The sequence below is a fragment of the Xenopus tropicalis genome, chromosome 3, assembly GCF_000004195.4.
Source record: "Xenopus tropicalis strain Nigerian chromosome 3, UCB_Xtro_10.0, whole genome shotgun sequence".
Lineage (NCBI taxonomy): Eukaryota > Metazoa > Chordata > Amphibia > Anura > Pipidae > Xenopus > Xenopus tropicalis.
Genome location: NC_030679.2, coordinates 125,603,872 through 125,628,544, shown reverse-complemented (window position 1 = coordinate 125,628,544; position 24,673 = coordinate 125,603,872). Strand labels below are relative to the sequence as shown.

Below are 24,673 nucleotides of genomic sequence, written 5' to 3'. Positions count from 1 at the left end.
ATTAGGGTGAAGACACATGCGGCATATTGTTGCCACAACTTTTCAAGAAAATTGCTTGACTTATACACCCCTGTGGCGGGAAGGTCGCTGCGATTAGTAGCCTTGACCGACTTATCACCACATGTGTCTTTGCCCTCAAAGAAACTACAATTCCCAGCATCCTCTGTATCTCCAGTTATAAAATTGGATGGGGTAATCTTAAAACAGCTTCATGGCAGCCGGAGTGCTGCAAGTGGCCTTTTTCCTATAGATTCCACCAGGGAGTAAGGTGCAGTGTTAAAGGGGAACTCCAGCTACAACTTAAGTTTTTTGAAAAGGAAACATAATTTCAAGCAACTTTGCAATATACATCAAACATATGCAGCCTTTCCATGTTTTTTAATGCAATAATATGGTTTGGAACAGTTCTCTAATACCTGACCCTAACCCACCGCTCCCTACCCGACCTGACTTCTTCCCTCTCTTTATATATCCATGGCCACCCTGCTGATGATGTCAAAAAGGGTGGAGCAGGCACGTACCTATAATTCCGTAAACCTGAAGCGTATGCTGAGGTTGGCACAAACCCGCAGGTAACGAGCCAATCTGCACATCCCTATTGCTTAAGCCCCGCCCCCTGTTCTCCAAATCTGGCTGACTACTTTGAAACTGAAAAAAAATGCAACAGTAGTTGACTGTCCTCAGCTTGCCTTCAGCCTGCACCCTCCAAATCCCACAATTCCCTGCAAATATGATGTCAATAAGTAAAAGAACATCACAGTGCAATGCATTGTGGGTTATGTAGTTCCCACATGCTGTCTGTAAGCTATGGAGAAGTTGTTACAATTTGTAACATCAATGTTTTTGCACCCCCTGCCCTGCCAGGATTTCAAATGTTGCAGAAAGAGAAGAACTGTTTTGCAGCTGGATTTCAGCATATAAAAATTGTATTTATTCATACTTTTTGAAGAAACAGGTTACAGTGATAGTTTTAGTAGGGGTTTCTGTGGAGCTCTTTAAAAAATTTTGGTTTATAAGCCGGAGTTCCCCTTTAAACTGAAGTAGGATGCAACCCCTCTTTTTCCTGTATAGCATCGTGCCTGGTAAAAACACCTTATCACTCTCCCCTCCTTGCATACTTTCCATGTACCAGCCGGCGCACTGGCTTTCATTCAGCTCTGCCACAGAATTGCTTAAGCAGACCACACCCAAAAAGAGGCTTGCAACACCCTTGGGCAGCTTGGTGTAGTGGGATATAAGGTGTAGCTTAAGTGACACTTTGAATTAGTACAGGAATGATGCAGGAGCAGACAACGAGTAATTAAAAACCTCTGGAGCACCGAAAAAAAAAATAAGGGAGAGAGAATTTCAGGAGGTGACAGGGCATGGGCAGGGCTTATCTTAGATGAGAATATTTATAAGACCTTTGAGCAGTAACTCTTTAAAGTTGTTGATGAACTAAAGCTCTCTGTAAGCTGTTTAGTCCAGCAATACATTCAGGACCACAGGTTAATGAGTATAAATGAAAGAAATCAATAACATGACAAAAAGTGGACGGATGCAGTGCAAGTATATGTACAGAACCACAGGGGCTATAACCTTACCAGGGAGCATAATGGCATTCCAGATCATCTGTGGGCATGTGGGGTACAGCCAAGGCACTACTGGCACGGCACATAAACTCTATTTCCAAGTCTGATGTGAATGAGTCACAGCAGGACAGAATAAAAAATAAATCAAATAGCACCATAGTGCAAAGTGTCAAGTCTTTTAAATAGATCCTGTTATGATTTTTATGGCGTACTTTTTATTTCTAAATTACACTGTTTACATAGCAAATAATTCACTCTACCATTTAAAATTGTATTCTTGAACCAACAAATGTATTTTTTAGGGATGCACCAAATCCACTTTTTTGGGATTCAGCCTAACCCCAAATCGTTGTGAAAGATTCGGCCGAATACCGAACCAAATCCTAATTTGAGTATGCAAATGAAGTAACCAAAGGGTTCAAAAGAGCTGTGCCCATAGCACGCTATGAAAGAGTTTCCCAACTTCTGTGTTTATGTGAAGAAAATTCACGATTTTAAGGATTCAGTTAAAATCGGTTCAGCCAAATCCTGCTGAAAAAGGCAGAATCCCAAACCAAATGTGGATTGGGTGCATCCTTAATATTTGTAGCTGTAATATTGGTGTGTAGGCGCCATCTCAGTGAATTGTGCCTGAGCTTTCAGAAGGAGCCAGCGCTACACATTAGAACTGCTTTCAGGTAACCTATTGTTTCTCCTACTCCCATGTAACTGGAGGAGTCCCAAGCCGGACTTGGATTTCTTACTATTGAGTGCTATTCTGATATCTACCACTTTTAGAGTGAAGACTTAGTTGCGTGATTTTTAAAATCTAGTTGCGATTAGTCACAGCAACTTTGTTTTCCACTGCGGCTAATTGCCACGTCTGTCTTTGATCTTAGCAATACAGGTGTCAGGGAGCTGCTGTCTTGCTTCCTTCCCATTGTTCTGCTGATCGGCTGCTGGGGGGGAGGGGGGGATGACTGAAGTTTATTTCAGCATAACTCACATAACTGTGGCACCCTAAGAAATAAATAAGTTGAGTCTAGTCAACCCGCACTAGCGGCTAACTAATCTACCCATGGGCCATTGCCCTAATACAGGGGTGGGCAAACTTTTTGGCTCACAGGCCACATTTACTTACCCCCGGGCCAGGTCAGCGTTACGCCCCCTTAGTCTGTTTAATTCCGGCCCGCCAATGACACCAAGTCTTGCGTGATGAGACTTGGCGTCGTCGGCGGGCCGGATTAAAAAGGCCAAGGGGCCGGACGTGGCCCGCGGGCCGTAGTTTGCCCACCCCTGCCCTAATAGCTCTAGTACTTTTGTTTAAACCTTGGAAGAAAGACAACAGCAGTATTGCCAGTAACCACCAGGATTAGTGGAAGAGTTTATATGCTGAGGACTTCCCATACCAGTCAGTTGAACTGAAGAAGCTGCTCGGATGAGAAGTGAAACGTCTTCAATGATTACTAAACAAGTCCAGTTGCTTTAGATTTATTTATACTAGATATACCATGACCTGGATGAATGAAAATCTTCATAGACAACCACCAGGAAAGATTTTATTTCCCTCTGTTCTGGGCACACATATAATAAAAAAAACACAAATACAAGAGTATTGTAGAAATGATACCTATATTGGCTAACAATAAAAATACATTACAAATAAATACAAATACAGTAAAAAATACAGGTACAGGTAGAAACCGTGAGCAGAAAAATGACTTTTGAAGAAACACTGGGACACAAGATTCTGGCAGCAGCTATTGGGCCATTGCCCGCACCCACCAGGAAATAAATAAAGTAGGCTTTTCCCTTCCTGACACAAGTTCCAGTGAGCAAACACTAAATTGGCGGGTACGGCTGGCAACCACTACGGAAAAACGTGTTTCTTTTTCCCCTAACTAGAATAAGAGCTGAGAATGGCCTGCCGTGCCATGCACACACTACTGTGCACCTTCAATGTACATCCCCTTAATAAATCCCCTGCATACTCTCCCCACTGGTTGCCTAGGAGACGCGTCCCAGCGCTTATATAGGGGCCGCCGTGACGTCGAACTCTCGCGAGAATATACGTGTGAGGGCAGAACAGCTGGCTGCCAGGAGCGGGGGAGCGGGCTAGGTAACTGGAGTTCCTGGGCTGCGAGTAGTGCTAACAAAGTCGGGAAGGAGAATGTCGGCTGATGTGCAAGTAAGAAGGCGCAAGAATGCCTCTGGGAAGGCTGCAGGGCCAGAGCAGGCACAGCCTCGCAAGCGGATTGGCAGCCTTATGTGCAGGATTTTTGGCTTTGATTGGTCAGACTTGTCCAGTTGGCACCGCTTCGTCTGTCTCATGAACCGACCCACTGACCCAGCAGGGCTTGGGCTATTCCGCTTTCTATTCGGTGAGTGGATCCTCCCTGACTCCTGATAGGCTGCTTTATTGGCAATGTTCGGCTATTCCCTGGGCCCCTGCCCCTGGGCTGCCCTTGCACCCTGCTTCTCCTCTCACCTTCATTTTTTTCATTATTTGCAGTTTTTGAATGATTTCACTTTTTGTTCAGTAGCACTCCAATTTGGCATTTTAGCAGCAATTCTGGTTGCTAGGGACCAAATTCACCAACTAGTGAACTGAGTAACTGAAAAATGAATAGGGGTTTGAATAGAAAGATAAGTAATAAAAAGAAACAAAAACAATAACATTGTAGCCTCACAGAGCAATAGATATTTGACCTCATTTGAAAGCTGGAAAGATTCAGAAGAGAAAATATAAAAGACTTTAAAAGATAAGTTGAAAAGTTGCTAAGAATTGGCCACTCTGTAACATACTGAAAGTTTAGTCAAAGGTGAAGCGCCCCTTGAACCATTGCAACATCTTTTAGCCTGATGTGGGTGATGGGTGGTATAGGTGAATGTGGGCTTTTCCAATCACTAATATATGTAACTGCCATCCTGATCAGTGCAAACTGTCAGCTCACTTATAACATGACTTAAAGAGGGGCCATTGCTGGCTGCCTGGGTGCTCGCTAGGCTGCCCTACTGTGCAGATGTGCAATTGCCCGGTGCATATTTCAGCCACGTGTGAGTTTTGACTCTAATTCATTCCTCCTCCCCTTGTTGGGGGGGACCGGGCCCACTACTGAAGGAGACAGAGTGGCTCTTGTGTAATGGTAACCTAACCTTTGATTTGTTTACACAGTGTGGGGGGATCTACATTTACTACTAAAAAGAACAGTAGCTAAAGAGGTTATCTCGGCTGCAGAGAGAGGGCATCATTGATCAGCCAGAGACCCATTGAGAGATTTTACATACCTGGAGACAGGAGAATGCAGAGTGAGAATGTCTGAGATTGAGCAATCACCCAGGGGGAAGATTTGTTAGATTTAAAGGGCAACTGTTGCTTTAGAAGAAATGTTGTGCTAAGCTAGGCTGTGCATGCCTAGAAATACATATTCTCTAAGGGTAGGGCTGTCCTATAGGCTCTAATTAATTTAACTACAACTTTAAGTGCAACAGCTGGAAGGCCGCTGAAACAGACGGCCTTCTTCTCAGCCAGGCATATTAAAGTGACACGTTTCACATCTATCAAGAATGGGTCACTTAGGGCTCTGGCACACGGGGAGATTAGTTAATCTCCCTGTTCGCGGGCGACTAATCTCCCCATGTAAATCGCCGGTGGGATGGCATACGCGGCAGCGCAATTTCAGCGAAATAGCGGAAGTTTCCTCTCAATGCAACTTCCGCGATTTCACTGAAATCGCGCGCCGCCGCGTATGCCATCCCACTGGCGATTTACATTTTCGTCGGTGGGATGGCATTTCGGGGAGATTAGTCGCCCACGAACAGGGAGATTTGTCGCAGGCAACTAATCTCCCCGTGTGCCAGAGCCCTTAAGGTGGCCATACATGGGCAGATTTAAGCTGCTGATTCGAGTCCTTAAGATCTATTCAGCAGCTTATCTGCCCACGTATGGGGTCCCCCCAACGGGCCTCCCGGATTGATATCTGGCAGAAAATCGATTGGGTAGGATTGATTTTTCCCATCAGTTCGAGGACCACGTTGAGTCATTGATGTGGTCCTTGATCCAATGGCTCCCATACCCGTCGTAGTAATTTGATCGTTTAGCCCTAGGAATTAACCCAATATCACCCACCTAAAGCTGGCCATACACGTGGCGATCTGACGATGTTTCGTGCGACCATCGGTCGCACAAACATTGTCAGATCCGCCACACACCATTCAGGGCTGAATCGGCAGGCAAGGAGGTAGAAATAATAGGATTTCTACCTCCTTCTGCCGATTCAGCGCTGAAGGGAGATTTTGGTCAGGCGCCTTCTATGGTGCCCGATCAAAATTTTCAAACTGGTCCGATCGGCGAGTTGGCCGATATCAGCAGCTTCCTGTGATATCGGTCGACTCGCCGACATACCATACACGCACCGAATATCGTACGAAACGAGGTTTCGTACGATATTATCGGTGCGTGTATGGCCACCTTTAGATGAGCGTATCTTCTCCTGATATGCCCATTTGGAGAGGTCAATGTTCACGGCCCCCTTTACTTCTAGACATTGATCTCCTGCAGACCCCTTATCACTGATCCGTTGGCAACTCCTCTTTCTGATGCCTCAGAATTTGATGTCAGGCTTAGTGAAGAGTGGAAAGTTCTGATAGATTGAGGACAAAAGTAAATGATTCCACAGGCTATTGGGGATACACCCACAAAATAAAGAATTGACTTCTGAGAGAAAGGAGCAGGTCTGTAATGGGGGTCAGCGGGGAGGCCATGCATAGTTTATTAAAGAGATAGTGACACATTTCTGATAAAAGTGGAAGAAGCAGCCACATGTTTGTGCCTTTGAGTAATTACTATTCATATTCATTTTCTATTCACTAACCATATTCTGGAATTTAACTTGTCTTCTCCAGGTCTGCTGATGGTCCTGGACATTCCCCAGGAGAGAGGCATGAGTTACCTGGACTATAAGTATCTGGATGGGCTGGACGTGTGCAGGTTCCCTCTCTTTAACTCTCTGCGCCCACTGCCCTTGGACTTCATGTATTTGGTCTATGTGATCATGCTGCTGGGTGAGTATACTATAGGCCTCGTTTCACTAGATGTGTTTAAACTTGCCCACAACTGCATTCTTTGTCCACCTTCCTGTTAGGGACACAATACTTGCAGTAACTGACTTCAGGAAAGTTCCATTTGGACAGTGTTCCATTCTTTTCAACACTAAATGAGGCTACATCTGTCATTACCCAATATCCATGTTCTTCTGTCTCAGGTGCCCTTGGGATTATGCTCGGCTGCTTTTATCGCCTCAGCTGTCTCATGTTTCTCTTACCATACTGGTATGTTTTCTTTCTGGACAAGACCTCATGGAACAACCACTCTTACCTCTATGGTCTCATAGGTTTCCAACTGTGCCTACTAAATGCCAACCGCTACTGGTAAGTTTGAGGGTGGTGCTAACCTCAGAAATCCATGAATCACTTTCTAAATGTATATTTTTTTGTGCTGCTGATACATTTTTTCTCCAGTTCTCTGAGATGGGTATTGAGCTATACTTTCCTTGATTTGGGGGATTTATTGCTTACTCTTTATAGGCCCATCTCTATCAGTTGAGTCCAACTTTCTTCTTTGAGAATCTCTTGTTTTATACCATTTTGATATGTACAACCGTTTATCCTCTTACTTGGCCATTGAATCTATCCATTTACTTGAACCAGGGTTCTAGAAACTGTTCTTCTTTTCCCGTCCCCTTTGATCGTGAACCTGCTCCTTTTCTATGGTCATTTGAAATAGAATCTGCCCCTCTTTTCTTGGTTATCTGTTTTTCCCTTACCCTTGCTTTCTTTTCAGTTTTTGCTTGAACTTGCCTTTGGAACTCACTTCATTGGGCCTTGGTTCCCATAAACTGGCATTCTTTTTCTTGACTCTGGTATCTGCTCCCATTCAAAATGGCAAGGTTAAGCAACAGACTGGCCCACAATACATCAGTACTAATTCCCTGTATTCGGTTATGAGTCAGTTTGTATGCACCCCATATTTAACTTCTGGTAAGACAACAGGCTCATTGCAGTAGATTGCAATTGTCCAAAGAGCCCCAAGTAATATTTATTTATTTATTTATTTCTTCTTTGTAGTAGAAATTAATGATTAAAAACAGTTACATTCTAAAAAGTTGATCTGTTATTAGCTGTGCAGCATGTGCTCTGCAGCCTGTGTGTTGGCTTTGATACAAAAGGTGACATTTGTCCCCAGGTGTGCCACTTCGCATATGCAAGGGAGACAGAGCTTTTGTTACTCTTCTTTAACATCATCTCCTTTCTCCACCAGGTCTGTTGATGGATTGCTGAACCCCCGCAAGCACAATGCACATGTTCCGCTTTGGAATTACACTATTCTTCGGGCTCAGGTATGTCCACTCCTACATGCACGATACGTAGTTGCCCCTGAGAATTTAAGATGACATTAATTAACCTTGATTTTTCAACCCTCCTTTCAGATCTTTATTGTTTATTTTATTGCGGGTGTAAAAAAACTGGATGCTGACTGGGTGGAAGGTTATTCAATGGGAACTCTCTCCCGTCATTGGTTGTTTGATCCTTTCAAGTAAGTGCCAATTACTGGTTAAAGTCATAAATTTGGTTATACTGTTAGAGCATCAACAACAGCACATTTGTCACAAAAAGACCTCCCACGGGGTATCTATGTTGCATTCACAATTCTGGGCATAACTCCTTCGTTTAGCTATAGTCTTTGGGCTGCGCTTTTGATAGAAATAAGCATATATAGTCACATAGTGTCTGCTGAGCACCAGATATATTTTTTACAATGCTCAAATACATAGTCCTATAGGATGTAGCTTGGCCTAGTCCAAGACAGGAATAAATTATGCATTAAGATTTGCAATGTATTAGCAGCTGGTTTGGGAATATTGTACAAACTGCATGCACAACTAGCACTATATAAATGTATAGTAGTAGTAGCAGCACTATGATGGGTCAGAGCCATCATAGCTGTTGTCTTGGTTAAGTACCTTGTTATAGGTGACACCCAAACTATTGCAGTTCTGCCTATTGCTCAGTCCAGCCAATTAGCAGCACTGGTCTGTAACAAACATGAGGGAATGTTGTACAGCACTGCATTCGCAACTAGAACTATATAAATGTATAGTAGTAGTAGCAGCACTGTGTAAATTAAAACACTGTATACATACTGTTAGGGCTCCAAGCAAAGGTCATTTGTCCCTTTTAAATTCGGATGAATTTATATAATTCTGTGTTATATTTTACTCTATTGCTACAGCACAATGCCACAGTCCCTTCTTATGAACACCGCTAGAATCATTTTGAGGTGACCTCTCTGGATTAAAGCTTTCTTTTCATGAATGCCAACACTAGGTGGCAGTGCTAGATAAGAAGGCACTGCTCAATATGCGGTGATCATCTGTTTGTTCTGAAAACATTTTATTTACTGCGTGGAATTCTGGAAAGCAAAGTAACCATTATGGTTAGGGTAAGCACATTGCTAAAGAGTCCTTCGCAATGTAACACATGCACCAATAGCCTTATTAAAGCAGAAGGTAGTCACATGTCTCATGCCACACTCATAGCACTGCCTTACAACCAAAATGTTTTTTAAAATTCACTTGAGGAGTTTTCAGGTGTAGACATGCAAACTACTCCTTAATGTCCTTGTGGTGAACAATGCACCCAGAACCACTGGTATAATAGGAGGAATACAGCCTAATACCTCAGAGGTATATCAAAACTTGCACACAGCCTTTTTCTGTATTTTTGGGGCTCTGGCACACGGGGAGATTAGTCGCCCACGACAAATCTCCCTTGTTGCTGGCGACTAATCTCCCGATATGACATCCCACCGGCGAAAATGTAAATCCCTTACATTTTGAGTGCCAGATATTGGAGGGGTGGAGAGCAGTGGAATTCTGGATGCAGCCTTTTAGGGTGAAGACAGATGGCGCTACTTGTTGTGGCTACTAAAATAGACAATGCAGATCATTTACTGATTATTATCTCTACGTGTGTTTTACCAGAGGCAATTCTCAGTATTATCTATGGCAGGGTATTTTCTGGAGTTAAGTAGCAGTGAAAAAGTAGCTGCTACTAGTAGCTCAGTGGGGGTCATTTATCAACACTGGGCAAATTTGCCCTTGGGCAGTAACCAATGGCAACCAATGAAATTGTTGCATTCATTGATCTATATGCAGCTGGCTGAAAAAAGCCAACCACTGATTGGTTGCTATGGGTTACTGCCCATGGGCAAATTTGCCCAGTGTTTGATAAATGAGCCTCACTGTGTTTTCACCCTTAAAGTTCTGAAATTCTCCATACAGATAGAACAATTAAAAAAACAAAGTGTGAAACAAAGGGCATTGAAAGTGGTGGTTAACCAAATACATTCTAGATCTTTCTTTAAAAACAAGTGTTTGCCTTCAAGTTACTCAGCAACCTGATGATAAGCAGTGATAAATTGACTCATTATAGAGAGGTACTATAACCTTTGGCTAGTGCCACACATTTTGTTGCTGCCAATTTTTTTTTTTTCGAGAATCACAGGGGTAATAATATCACTTGTGATGCTACTAAAAGGCGCAGGCTTAATAAACAACATAAAGGTTAGTGCCACATGAGGCTGTTTTTCCACAAGCCGAGATTTGGCCCTTACGCTGGCATCGGCCTACTTTTCCTGCACCAGAAGCATTGTCTCCACATGGTTGCGGGAATTTGAGATGGATATCAGCGAGAGTTTGCATTTCACACCCAATATCTGACGCATCTGCCTAAACCCAGGTAGAGACAGTGCTTGACATAGATGATAGCTTGATGATCCAGATAGATAGCTAGGTACCATCTAACAGACAAAAATCAATATTAACAAATTGTTGCACAGGTTTGGCTGAGCAGTGATCCAGAGGTTAGCCTGTGTGACATTACGCAGAGGAACCTTTCCTTGGCTCTCCTCCATTATTTTTTATCCACATCCCATCTGACTTCTGGTAACTCGCACCTCTTGCTTCAGGGAACCCACATCACTCATATCATGTCCTCGATTCTGACCTTAAAGCTTTGTGTGGGATTTTTGCTTGAAGGGTAGCTAGGACTAGATTTGAGGTGACCAATCATAACAGAAACAGCATTGAAACTCATTATGATTTATGGTAAGAGGAGCTTGATGCCATTTAGAGAGACACATACATAGTAAATGGCCCTGGGGTTGTGGTTGCTTAAAGAATGAGTGTAAAAGCTCTGTTCTGGTTGATAATGTGTTTTGATGTATACATTTTGTTAAACAGCAGCGTTTGCCTTTTTTTTTTTTTTCTTCATCCACATTATTTGTATGGTTTCCACATGGCTGCTTGGGCTTAGGTGGGAGAGAGAGAGAGATAAAATATGAACTGTTTCCCCCACCAGGCTCTTTCTATCTGATGATATGACCAACCTTGTGGTTGTGCACTGGGGAGGCCTTATTTTGGACCTGACCGCGGGTTACTTGCTGTTCTTTGATGTGACCCGTCCAGTGGCTTTGTTTTTTGTCAGTTACTTTCATTGCATGAATTCCCAGCTCTTCAGTATAGGTGAGTGACTAATGCACACCCAACATATATTGATGCACAGACCACTCCATTCTTCTTCATTCTCCAAACGTGTCCTTGTTTCTACCCAGTCCTTCTTATGTCCCTTGGTTCCAACGTTTTTATTTTTTCTGCATCCCCTACTATCTCTTCATTTACTCTTCCCATTACACATCTTTGTAGTTATATCACCACTTCAAATTACTCCCTGCATTGGATTAGCTTCTTCCAGGAAGCTAGAAAATGAAAGTACTTTCAGTTTCACCTCACTCCTTTCTTCTTTTTATTTTTATCCTTTATATAGAGCCAACATGTTCTGCAGCTCTTTTATAAGATGTTACTCAAAATGGCAGAAAGAATTTTCAACACAAGCCCTATTCATTAAACTCGCTGTCCCTCTAAGTTGTATTTACTAATCTTGTGGTTTTTTTTGTTTTTCTTCCCCAGGCATGTTTTCATACACCATGCTGGCAACCAGTCCTCTTTTCTGCTACCCTGATTGGCCTAGAAGGCTGATTGCTAAACTTCCCCGCTTCCTGCACTATGTTCTGCCCCCGACGCAGCCCCCACAGGAAAGTACGGAATGTGTGTACCCTGGGCGGAAGGGAAGGGCGGCTTCCCAGCCTAGACTGTGGCACAAGCTTGGAGCAATCTTTACTGTGCTTTACATTATAGAGCAGCTCTTCTTGCCTTACTCTCATTTTATCACTCAGGTGAGAAAGTGCTTTTTCAACCAAGATATAACACCAGGCACTAAGAATAGGAACATCTCCCTATAAAACAGGTCTGTCCAGCTGGAGGTTTGTTGATTAATGTGGCCTCTACCTAGGTGCTTCAAAGACCCCATATGACATCATAGTTTTGTTCTAATAGCTCAGCCCGTGCAGAAATGAAAAGCCCTCAGTCATAGAATGTGACAATGTGTCCTCTTGTGCACAGTACACATGCACTGGGACCAACAGTGGCCCCTCACACATAAACACACGTGGACTGTAGCTTTTAACTGCTTTACATGATGCCTATCAAGGTATTTATCTTGACACCCCCTGTAACACAGATATTTGCATTCTCTTATTTTCTGCTCTCTACCTTTATTATTAGGGCTACAATAACTGGACAAATGGACTCTATGGATATTCATGGGATATGATGGTTCATTCACGTTCACACCAGCATGTTAAAATCACCTACAGAGATGGAATCACTGGGGAAATTGGATACCTTAACCCTGGGGTAATTGTTATTTGGGATTTCCTGCTACACAGGCCGTACCTGATGATAAGTTAAAAAGGACACCCCAAAAATTCATCATGATAAATGTTAAAGACGGTTTCCTTTCCATGTAAGCTGCACATAGAGAGGGTGTTCTGACTGTACAGGACAGTATTTGAAATTTCCTGACACAATAAATACATAACTGCCTATGAACACCAGTGTGTCACACAGACATCCCCTCATTAGGACACTGTGATCAGAATCCATGGAGTCAGAGACTGGGGAGGAGCTTTCCTAATGATATTGCACTCTTTCCAATAGGTATTCACACAGACGAGGCGCTGGAAAGACCATTCGGACATGCTGAAGCAGTATGCTGTCTGTCTGCAGGGCCTGCTGGGTGCATATAACATCTCACAACCAGAGATCTACTTTGATGTGTGGGTGTCTATCAATGACCGGTTTCAGCAAAGGTAAGCACTTGGTGACATCAGACAGAGCAGGAGTGATGTAAAATATTAGTTACAATAACTGAATTCCTGTGTGTATACACTGTGTGCATAGAAACCTATATTTACACATCATGATCAGAACATTCTAATACCATAGACATTACTTCCTCAAGGGTGCTGAGAGCCACAGGCGAGACCTCAAAACTCCATACAGAATTCTTATGAAATAACTGGGAACTCCAACTTCCTAACCAAAATCTGTTAGCGAGCCCACACAACACAGAAACCCATAATATTCCTATCACTGTAAGCTGTTCCTTCAAAAAGTATTAATAAATACAATTTATATATGTGAAATTCAGCTGCAAAACACTTATTCTCTTTCTGTATCATTTGAAATCCTGGCAGGGGAGGAGGGACTAAAACATTGATGTTACAAATTGTATATAACCCACAATGCATTGCACTGCGATGGTTCTTTCCTTATTGACACCACCTGTGCAGGGAATTGTGGGATTTGGAGGATGCAGGCTAAGGGCAGTTGACTACTGTTGACTATCTGGGGGCTTAGGTAACTGTTCCAAATCATATTATTACATTAAAAACATGAAAAGGCTGCATGTTTGTATATATGTATATTGCAAAGTTGCTTGAAATTGTTTCCTTTTCAAAAAGCTTAAGTTGTCTTTGGGTGGAGTTCCCCTTTAACAGTGCACTGACCATGTATCACCAGCTTCAAACAAATGTAAAGTAACCATGACACTTATACGACCCACCTTTGTCACAGGCTATTTGATCCCACTGTTGACATCGTAAAAGCTGAATGGTCTCCATTCCAAAAGACCCCCTGGTTAAAGCCCCTGCTAGTTGACCTTTCACCCTGGAGGGCAAAATTTCAGGAGATAGAGGACACTTTGGATAATCAGACTGATATAGTATTCATTGCAGATTTCCCAGGTGAGTGACTTTATTCTTTTATAACCAGACTATAAGGGCTCTGGCACACGGGGAGATTAGCCGCCTGCGACAAAACTCCCTGTTCGCGGGCGACTAATCTCCCCAAGTTGCCATCACCTGCCATCCCACCGGCGAAAGTGTAAGTCGCCGGTGGGATGGCACACACGGCGATGCGATTTCGGCAAATCACCAAAGTTGCCTCGCGAGGCTTTTTCGGCGATTTGCCGAAATCGTGCCGCCGCGTGTGCCATCCCACCGGCGACTTACACTTTCGCCAGTGGGATGGCAGGTGATGGCAACTCGGGGAGATTAGTCACCCGTGAACAGGGAGTTTTGTCGCGGGCGACTAATCTCCCCGTGTGCCAGAGCCCTAAGGACTATTAGCTAACCACTTATTTCCTTCTGAGTTCACTCCCCACTTTTTTCTCTCTGCCTTTTTCCCTTGTATTCTTTCCATTCGTAATCAGAATATCTTCAGCTTCTCTCTGTATTTCGCTCTCTTACTTTGTTAGGCTTATTCCTGGAGAACTTTGTAAGTGAGGATCTGGGAAATACAAGCATACATATCCTTCAGGGAGAGGTTAATGTGGAAATCGTAAAGGAGGAGAGGAATACAACTTTAAGAGAGGGAGACCACATGCAGGTATTGCTCAGGCCAACAGATTTGTTGATAAAGAGGATGAAATATTTCCAAACCATTTTCTGTGTATGTGCTGACCACTCTCTAACCCTGTAGAATACGCAGGACACTTTTCTAGCAAGTGTATGGTGTTAAGTATACATGAGCCAGTAAAAGGTGCCAAACGGGTCTGTATGAGCAGTGGTAATGCCTCTGGAGGGCTAATTGGCCACCATCTGACAAGAAAAGTCTGGGTTTGGCACATGCCAGGAGAACACTACCTGTCTGAATGCTTAATGCCAAGGCAGAATGAATACTAGTCTAGAAGGGCTCATCTACGTCCTGCAAGTGCAGTTAGCAAAGAGCATAATCACCATGTTTTCAAACCAAACCCTATCTTACCTTACTGGCTGTCGCTGAATCTCATGCTTAAATTCTAGTTTGTCTCCATAACACTCGTCATTCTGTCTCAGTTACCAGCTGGTGAATATCATAAAGTGTTCACAGTGTCTCCAGGCCCTTCCTGCTATATGTATATCTATGTAAATACCACCGCTGTGACCCTGGAGCAGAACCTTACGCGGCTACTAGAACTGAAGGAGAGGGCTGAAAATGGAAGTGGTAAGTGTGTGCAGTAGCAGGCTTTGGACTGATTGAGACATTTGGAGGGCAAAAGATGAACTCCACTGGAAGCATATTAGCTAAAAATCTGATTTGTTTACATTAATTTGGGCTAACAAAGTAATATTTACTGGTTACCTGGTGATTGTATAGACAACAATAAGGCCGGGACTGGCAATCACCAGTCACCCACTATTTATTGGGCTAGTGTGGGGGCATTTTGAGCCTCTTTGTACTTAAGATACCAGGACCTACACTATATTGGATCCCAGCACAGCCCTGGATTCTGTGCTGCCCCAGCTTAACACCCACAGATTGCAGATACCATAAGTAGGCCTTAAACCAGTGCTGTCCAACCTATTGCATGTAGTGGTCCAATTATTTCTACAGCGTGTTCAAGGTCTAGACTATATTTAAAATGATGATGTCATACTTAGTATATGGAGCCCTTGAGCAGACTGGGGGGCCATAAAAATCCTTTGTAGGGCACAGGCCTCCAGTTGGACCTCCCTGCTTTAAACTATAGTAAATCTTTTAGATGTTTATTGCAGGTGCATTCTGTAGGTAGGGAGACAAAATGGTCGCCTGCTGGAGCCCATGTATAGCTTAATGCTTCTCCGTACCCTTCCAGAAACTATTCAACTTCCTCCAGAACTCCAGCCCATTATCTCGGGTACTGTGGAGGACATCAAGAACACAGACCCCCTTGTTCTCGCCTACCTACGCAGGCAGAAAAGGCTAGAGCTGTCAGAAAGGAGAAGGAATGCCACTTTATTGCAGAGGTTTGAGCGATTCTGCGGAAAGAAATACTACCTGCTACGTCGAAGGTGGGTACAGACTTGCCAGTTGTAAAGTTTGTCTTTTAAAGGGGTTGTTCAACTTTTCAGTTAATATTCAGTCTGATGTAGACTGATGCCTAAAAAGCAGATCAGTACAATTTGGCAGTTTATGGATGTGGTCAGACTGACATTTGCGTGGCCAACTGTAGTAAGTAGATAAATTCTTAGCAGACTTTTTACAAGCCTACCTATTAGACCCCTGCCCCTCAGCACTACCAACCTGTGTTTGTGGCTGGACGGACTAAACTCCGTTTTCTCAGTAATTCTGCTGTTCCTTTAAAAACTAGGAACTATTGACAGTTCCAAATATTTAAAGTTTCTTAAATAAAAATATTATAGGCCGATATTTCCTTGTGTTTATATAAAACATATTCCCTGTTCACTGTATAATGGCCGATCTCACTTGGTGTTACTGCTGCTTAACAAACAGGGTGAGAATGTGTCTCTTTCCCATGTCATTGCAACACCAAACATGGAGTGAATTGGGAGAGATGCCAGGTTGTGGTGCTGTAGAAATTACACATGGCTGTGAATGTGCCCACAGTGGGCAATCTCTCTATATCAGGCTTTGCTCCTGAATACTTGTGATTGAACATCTGGGGAACTCATAACTGGATCTGTTAGTCACTGCCTACAGAATATACACTTCAGTCTGACATTTCTGGCAGGTAGTTTCACTGAGGGATCCTTGTAAAGGCTGGTATGCTTAGCTGCGCTGAGGTGCAACAGAGCAGTTTATTTAGCTGAACATACTGGCATCTCTATCCGTAGCATTAACTACACACTGCGGTTTCACTACTGGCTCTGCAGCAGTGTCAGAGAACACAGTGCCAAGCGCTAAGAATGCCGCAGGATCTTGGGAGTGTCCTTGGATGTTGCAAAGCCGCTTTGCCAACCGTAATTTTGTCTAGTGTGGCACTCCTTGAACTCTAGCTATGTAGGGCACTGGGAAGTCAATTACTGGAACAGATGTTTGTCCCTATTTTTTTTTTTTTGCTTTCCTGTTTTTAGGCTGTACTGCTCCTTTAACATTTGATGTAGATTTGCTTGTTCTATGATAGACTGTTTTGCATAATTATTCTTTATTTATACAGTGCTGGCACATTCTACATTACTCACATCGGTCCCTATCCCAGAGAAGCAAACAGACAAAAGGAGAACAAAAACTCCTTACTGCTAGTGTCTTGGTTGGAAGTGAACCTAGGACCATTACATTCTGTAACTGAATCCTTATTTCCCCTTTCTCATATTTGAGAGGAGTGTGACTGGAATCACAGGGGCATACCAAACATTGTCATCCCTCAGTCATTTAAGTATCCTCTCTTGAAATATTGATGACCCCCACCAAGTTTGTCTCTAATGCTGCAGACAATAAGAATTTAGTAGAGACCATATTAAAGCAACCTAGAAACTGATTTTATTTTCTTTTTCCCCCATTCTAGTTTCCTTATGACTGCAATTGCTATGAGGAACTTAGCGTTAGGCCGTCCATCACTGGAACAACTGGCACAGGAAGTCTCATTTGCAACTATTAAGTATGAAGACCCTTTTATAAAAAGTGAGAAGCATCAAGATAATCTCCAGCTTGATCCAGAGCACTTGGAATTGTGACCCCCAACAAAGCAGATGGTATCTAATCCTGCAGGAACCAAAGCACTGGGGAACAGCGTTAAGGGATATAGAGATGCTATTAAGACAAGTGCCTTGCTATTGCATAGCCTCAGGTCAGTAGCAGCAATGTTTCCTGGAATGTACACATTCCAGTATTTTTTAAAAAAAAAAAGTTGCATGGAGTTATGCCGAATAGTGCACCATTGAAATTGCTTCACATGTTTACTCACTGGGCATTTCAGAGTATTTCTATTAAAATAAAATTAGCTCAATTGTGTGAGCATTTTGGTGAAAAAAAAAAAACTTATTGGGAGCTTATGAATGCAAGATGTTTATCGTAACCAATGTAAGTTTACTTTTTATCTTTCTACTAAATGATTAACAATAAACTTGCTTAAAAAAACCGCATCATGTGTTAATAGAATGAGACACTCCCAAGGCCAAGCATTATATTCAGTCATTGAGTACACTGTATTTATTGTTAAAACAAAAACCAAGACATGATTAAAGGGTGAACCTAATACTTTATTCATGAAATCTTCTGCTGAAGAGCCAGAGACATTGGAATAGTTTTAAAATAAAAAAAAGGGGAGGGGGGGGGAGTGGTTGTGCTACCTCACGCAGTCAGGGCAACCGCTGCAAGGAAAGCTTGTAAACGCCCAGTTTCTCTGTACAACACTGGTAAAAGCCAGCTTCTGTGCAGCGGTGGCTCCGAGTGAAGGTAGGGAAGTTTTACAACAGCCAGGACCCCTGCAGAATACAGCCAAGGTTTTTCTGTACTACACCTTGAGCTGGCAGAGAGCACATGGAGTAGAACCACTTATTACAGCATCAAGTGTTATTTTAAAAATAAAAAAAGTCACCAAAGGCAAAGGCTACTCTGTACTTACGCCCAAGCCTAGCAACATAATAAATAATCATTACAGTTGTTTTCAAGTAAGAACTCACTCCCTGTCCTGCATGACAGCTTGTGTCTATCCTCTGCTCTGTACTGGTTTCTCTGTAGCCACACCAGCCAGCTGCAGAGTGGGGGGGGAAATAAATAATAAGACACTTCACTAGGCTTGCAGAATTAAATAATCTTAAAAAGAACAAGGCAGAGAGGAGGATTGTGCAGTGTGGCCTGGGGGGGGGGGGGGGGGGGGGGGGGGGGGGGGAATATGGGTAATGGGGGCAAACCTCTTGGGAGAATACACACTAGGAGCGTATGGTCTGCACCAGCACTTGTTCCACTTGGAAGTGCCCAATGAATATAAAATGTTTAAGTCAGCGCAACAAGTCCGATGCAAATGAATTTTAAATGCACTCCAGCCATACAGGAGGCAACTAGGATTGTCAGAAAGGCTGCTCCTGGTAAAGTTTGTTATGCATATTATGGGTTTGACACAAAACAAATACTGTCGGGAGATGGAAGATGTACTGGAACAGTGGGAGGGCAGGGACCGACAAGCAAAGGGTATCAAGGCTATTGGAATAACAACCTTATCTGCCAGATAGTATTGACAGATATGGGCTCAATTGGTACTAAAGGAATACACAGAAGACCTATTATACATGGTCCCCTCATAGAAGAAAAGTGGCACTGGAGACACTACAGTGAGTCAAGAGAATGACAGAAATGGTTAGATTGGGCCTTTTCCTCCCACAAGAGCCTACAAGCTTCTCTGTATATAACGCCAGCAGGTCTGAGGAGGAAAAGCCTAACATTTAATACTCCAGCTTTTTGGGTACTTCCCAAGGGAAGCTGTCCCTACCAAAGTGACCATAGGCTGCAGTCCTCTGATAAATGGGTTTCTTCAGCTCCAGATCCCTGGAATATACAAGTTCGCTAGTTAATAAAGTATTATGTGCTTTCAAATTATGAAAAAAATAAAATAAAAGTGGAACTGTCTTCACTATTGGAGGATCCTGCCCCATTGACTCTGTACCACAGACTTACCCTGGACATTCATACTTACCCCTATACTTCTTGGCTGAAACTTCTAGTAGCCTATAAGCCCTTGCCATTCTTCTTATCAGGGCCTAATGTAGTCATCACATAAAGGTCAGGATGAGCTGAGCCCACCCTGACAAGACTATCTATGCACAGGGACATTAGCCTTGAGAACAGATGACAGTATATCCACCACCCTCCCTTTACCCTGCTAAATACACTTGCGGTCTCCTTTACCTGACAATGACACCTGGACGCAGATCAAAGTTCTTCTTGACAATAGCCAACAGCTCCCTCTCACTTTTCTGAGAGGTCCCATAGTGGAAAATAGAAATAGAGAGAGGGTGGGAAACTCCAATGGCATAAGCAACCTGACAAAGCAAAAAAGTGTTTGAATGTAAAAACTTCACTCTTTCCCACCCAGGCTTGTAACCCAAACAAATCTTGCATTAGCCTTCACATACCTGAACAAGGACACGACGACACAGTCCAGACTTAACCAGAGACTTGGCTACCCAACGAGCAGCATAGGCCGCTGAGCGGTCAACTTTAGTGTAGTCCTTGCCAGAGAAGGCACCGCCACCATGGGCTCCCCATCCACCATAGGTATCCACAATAATCTTGCGCCCAGTAAGGCCAGCATCACCCTACAGCATAATTATATCTGATCAATTCAAGCACTGTGAGACTTTCCTGTAAGCAAGTTCATCAGAGTAAATACCAGGATGGGGCAGTGTATAGAACTCACCTGTGGACCACCAATCACAAAGCGCCCACTTGGCTGCAGATGGTAAATGGTATCATCATCTAGGTACTTAGCAGGGACCACAGCCTTTACAATCTTTTCTTTGAGAGCATCACGCATTTCATCTAGGCAAATGGTCTCATCATGCTGCACTGAAACTACAATGGTGTGTACCCGGATTGGGATGACAGCCCCACGGTCCTGCATATACTGAACAGTCACCTGCAGAACAAGAGTTATGAACACATCAGTGCTTGTACAGCACCTCTCACCCAAATGCAGTGAAACCAACTCATCCTGCCTAATTCATTTACTCTAAACATAGCTACCTGGGTCTTGGAGTCAGGTCGAAGCCAGGGCAGTGTACCATTGCGACGTAGCTCTGCCATTCTAGCATTTAGTTTGTGTGCAAGAACTATTGTCAGAGGCATGCCTTCTTCGGTTTCATCAGTGGCATAACCAAACATCAGACCCTGAAAATAAAACATATGGGCATGTTACAAGAATTCCATTAGTCTGCCAGCTTTATTAAGCAGACTGTGCTGACATAACCTACCTGGTCTCCAGCCCCCACATCCTCTTCATTTCTGTCCAAGTGAACCCCCTGTGCAATATCTGGGGACTGCTGCTCCAAAGCAACCAGCACATTGCAAGTCTTGTAGTCAAACCCTGAAAAGAAACCCATCTCATTAGTTGCACAACCAATATTTTAAAACCAAGAGCCACTGCCCAACATTATGTGCCAATCGTTACTGCTAGCTAGCACAATCTCACCTTTGGAGGAGTCATCATAGCCAATGTGTTTAATTGTGTCCCGCACAATTTTTTGGTAATCCACCGATGCCCTGGAGGTGATCTCGCCAGCAAGAAGAATCATTCCAGTCTTGGCCACAGTTTCTATAAAAAATAAGCCTGTTTTCAGTATCATTCTACAGTTTTCATGTTAAAGACGACAACTGATTGGGGGACTTACCACAAGCAACTTTGGCATCTGGGTCTTGTTTCAAGTGAGCATCAAGGACCGCATCACTGATCTGGTCACAGATTTTATCTGTGGGAAGAATCATAAAAAGTTATATTTTTTTTTAGAATACTCAAAATAAACTCAGAAGCATGCAATTTTCCTAATCATTATAGTTCTTACTTTGTTAAAGGGCATATCTGCCGTGCAATCATGTTGCCAAGACAAGGGCATTCAAACATTAGTTTGCTTAACATCTAATATACAGAGGTATAAGCAGAAATAGGCTTAGGGCATCATTTCTTCTATATTTTTTTAAACATGAAATGAAAAGGGCACAAGTTGTAATGTTATATAGCTCTTAAAGAGAAAATGGTTTGCACTGGGGTTGAGCCCATTTGCAGCAATAATTACCACCAACTTGAGATAAAAAATAGTTGGTTCTTAAGTGAATTTATACCCCACTTTAATGTTATAGCACAAGCCTACATAAGCCACATGGGTTAAGGAATATGTCAGTTTATTAATAACCTTGGTAGCAAACCAGACCGCACCACAGGTCATAAATATACAAGCTATGCAGAGTTGTAATGGAGCCACATACAGTAACCTATTTCTTAGCTGCTATTAACCGTTTAGGCGTAGAGACCAGGTTTAATGAATGACTAGAAAAAGAAATTTTATACAGTAAAATAAATCTAAGACGCTAGACTACGCATACTGTTTTTTTTTTTGCATAGGTGAGCTAACACTGTATGGATATATATATATATATACCCTGTGTAGCAGAGGCAGATTTTAGTAAGTGCAGCCTAGCAAGACAGCTGGCCATGAAATTCTATATGCCTTCTAAATCTACAGGCTGTGTCGATTGGGCCAACCCCTCACACGCCCCTTCAACGCCAGGGCGTCATTTCAAAGCCCGGCTATAAAGCCTTGTGTGTTTTACTTTCAAACGCAAACGTGCCATGGACAATCCTGCAATATATGGCCACTGCCACTACAAAATGCCGGCCAAATCTGTATTACAGGCACCTTACTGCAACTCCTGTGTTCCTGTTAGACTGGCAACCCCAGATACAGCAGCTTATTGGGGGTATTCTGTTTATCCAGACAGGCAGTTTGAGCAAAGAGACCCATATGTACAGGTAATGCCTAGCCCCTAGCTATCTATGGGGGTATTCTGTTTATCCAGACAGGCAGTTTGAGCAAAGGGACCCATCTGTACAGGTAATGCTTAGCCCCTAGCTATCTATGGGGGTATTCTGTTTATCCAGATAGGCAGTTTGAGCAAAGGGACCCATCTGTACAGATTATGCCCAGCCCCTAGCTACCTCTGACTTTAAAAGGAAATAAATTATAAATCTGAACTGTAAAATTTGATTTTGTAGATGTATTTAGTTTCCCTTTAGAATGCAAGTTACACTAGAGCAATGAGAACCAAGTGACTGGGCAGCCCCATCTTATCTCCTACAATTAAAATGCCCTTTTTTGGTGGAAAGCCATAGCAGGTGGTAATGATGATGATGCAAGAGCCACAATTCTATCACCTATAGCAACAGTATCAATAATAAAGCGATTCAGGGGAGTAAGTGGGTCACATGACTATGAGCTATAGAAGGAGAATAGAAGTCACTTTGAGAGTTCAGGGACCTGCGGCTTTATATGGCCATAGAGCTGCTCGCAAACTGTGAATGTTTCTATTTGCTAAGAAGGGAAGGTAGGAGATTCCCCACACGGCGGCCCAGCGTGTCCCAGTCCCACACCACGTGTTCATGGCTGCAATGCGGACTCTCACGCCTGGGGGACTCTTACGGAAGGTGGCGCTATTTTCCCCCCCATGAATTCTTTCTTCCGTGTCTCTCATTTTGCGGGAACCCGGCCAGACGCTAAACGCCGGCATAATAGTTACCGCACGCAGTTTTCCCCGGACATTTCTAAACCGATTAAACACGCCTCATTGACTTACCAGGGTGCCCCTCCCCGACTGACTCAGAGGTAAAGAGAAAGCTGCCTTCGTCGATGAGATCATCGTGGAAACCATTAAGCATCTGGCCGTTCATTTTGATTGGATAGGTAGGCAGTAGACTAGACCTCGTACACTCCCAAACTTCTTGGTCCTCGTTGGCTGGAATGAGGCAATGGCGCTGGCTGCTCTACATTTATACAGTCGCTGACGTCAGTTTCCCCGCACTACACCGTCCCGCCATTCCCCTGCCTCCTCCAATCCCACCACGCTGACGTCAGCCCTGAGGAGAGTGGGCAGAGCCTGATGAGCTGTACCATTCTGCTGACGGCAGGGGGATGAAGTGAATGGGGTATTAAAAGTAATATCATTTGCTAACCACTTTTGATAGAATACGTTTATAATTAATTTATTTGACATAGTGAACATATTGTTTCGGAAGTAAATTTCACAAATCCTAAGAAATGTTAGGAGTTGTGCCTTACTGTACGTTTTGGTACGATCATAGTTAAAAATTGGGTCGGAAGAAAGTGGGCGGTGCCATATCAGTCTCTCCTAGGGGTTGAGAGGGTAGTACCTAAGGTTAGGTGCCGGCTGCAAAGTGCATGACATCCTAATTTTTAAACTGTGCCCTGCGTTGGGGTCTCTGCGCTGTTTTAAGATGGTGTAGTGTAGTAGTCTTTGAAAAAATGCAAGGTTAGGTGATACCTTTTATTGTCTGAGTAAGCAAAAATTGCAAGTTTTTGGAGCACCCAGACCATTTTGTCAGGCATTTTCTCTGCACTGTAATAGTTCCTGCAATCTCCCTTGCTTTAAAGGAGTTATGGCCAAGATCCTGTATGTGTTGCATTATGCAAAGGGACATAAGAATAGAGGACATATGCGTGGAGCATACTGATTAAATTGACATATTACTTTTATTTTTTTTCTTTTAGATATAATTGCATACATTTGCAACATTTTGCGATGTATTCTCTTGGTTATAGGGGTGTGAGGTCCAGTCCAGATCAAAACAAGCAACCAGGTATTAGGCATTAACAAAATTACTGCAAATATATTATACAATCTGGTTTTCATTTGCTGATAAATACCCAGTGATGCGCAACTTTCTACCCTCTGCATCCAAAACGTACATAAATACTGATACTGTTATGAATTTCCTGACCAAAAGCATCCTGTGTGCACAATGGTGGCTTTAAGGGGGATCAGTAGCATAGAAAACACATGTATAGGGGGTAATTCACAATAATCTGATGGCTCAAGGTGGCTAGTACAAAGCTAGATCCTGGCTTTTAATCGTTGAGGGAATCATTTTGACAATGATTGTTCACACACAACTGCCATGCTGAGGTTGAAGCATTGGGGGGAAAGGTAGTCAGGTTGGTCAAAACTCTCAAAATTGGGTGATATAAAAGTGGTAGCTCATCTTAAAATAATTTTAGTTTGATGTACATTGCAATGCTCTATATCAATTTGCATTAAGTTTCATTTTTTTGTGGTTTTGGAGATATTTTCATGGCTTGGAGTTTGGACTGCTATGTAGGCTTTAGGGCTTTATTACCCAGCAACCAGGCAGCAGTTTGGAAGTCAGAATTCAAGAAAAGCCATAATGAAATCCACCCT

The 24,673-nt window shown here is 43.1% G+C and overlaps 2 protein-coding genes across 2 annotated transcripts; one reads left to right on the top strand and one right to left on the bottom strand.

The window, feature by feature from the left end:
• Positions 1-3,618: 3,618 nt before the first annotated feature.
• ggcx (gamma-glutamyl carboxylase) lies at positions 3,619-17,748 on the top strand. Its single transcript, NM_001123433.1, is given in 14 exon segments — positions 3,619-3,931; positions 6,456-6,614; positions 6,815-6,980; positions 7,870-7,948; positions 8,039-8,145; positions 10,971-11,134; positions 11,579-11,844; positions 12,233-12,364; positions 12,668-12,819; positions 13,586-13,755; positions 14,268-14,398; positions 14,848-14,995; positions 15,627-15,822; positions 17,277-17,748. Coding segments are annotated over 14 exon segments (2,250 nt in total). The 5' UTR covers positions 3,619-3,720; the 3' UTR covers positions 17,446-17,748.
• Positions 17,749-17,897: 149 nt separating this feature from the next.
• On the bottom strand, positions 17,898-23,202 carry mat2a (methionine adenosyltransferase II, alpha). The gene is given in 9 exon segments (NM_204064.1): positions 17,898-19,255; positions 19,616-19,749; positions 19,843-20,025; positions 20,127-20,345; positions 20,453-20,596; positions 20,680-20,792; positions 20,898-21,020; positions 21,097-21,174; positions 23,054-23,202. Coding segments are annotated over 9 exon segments (1,191 nt in total). The 5' UTR covers positions 23,148-23,202; the 3' UTR covers positions 17,898-19,152.
• Positions 23,203-24,673: the final 1,471 nt, after the last annotated feature.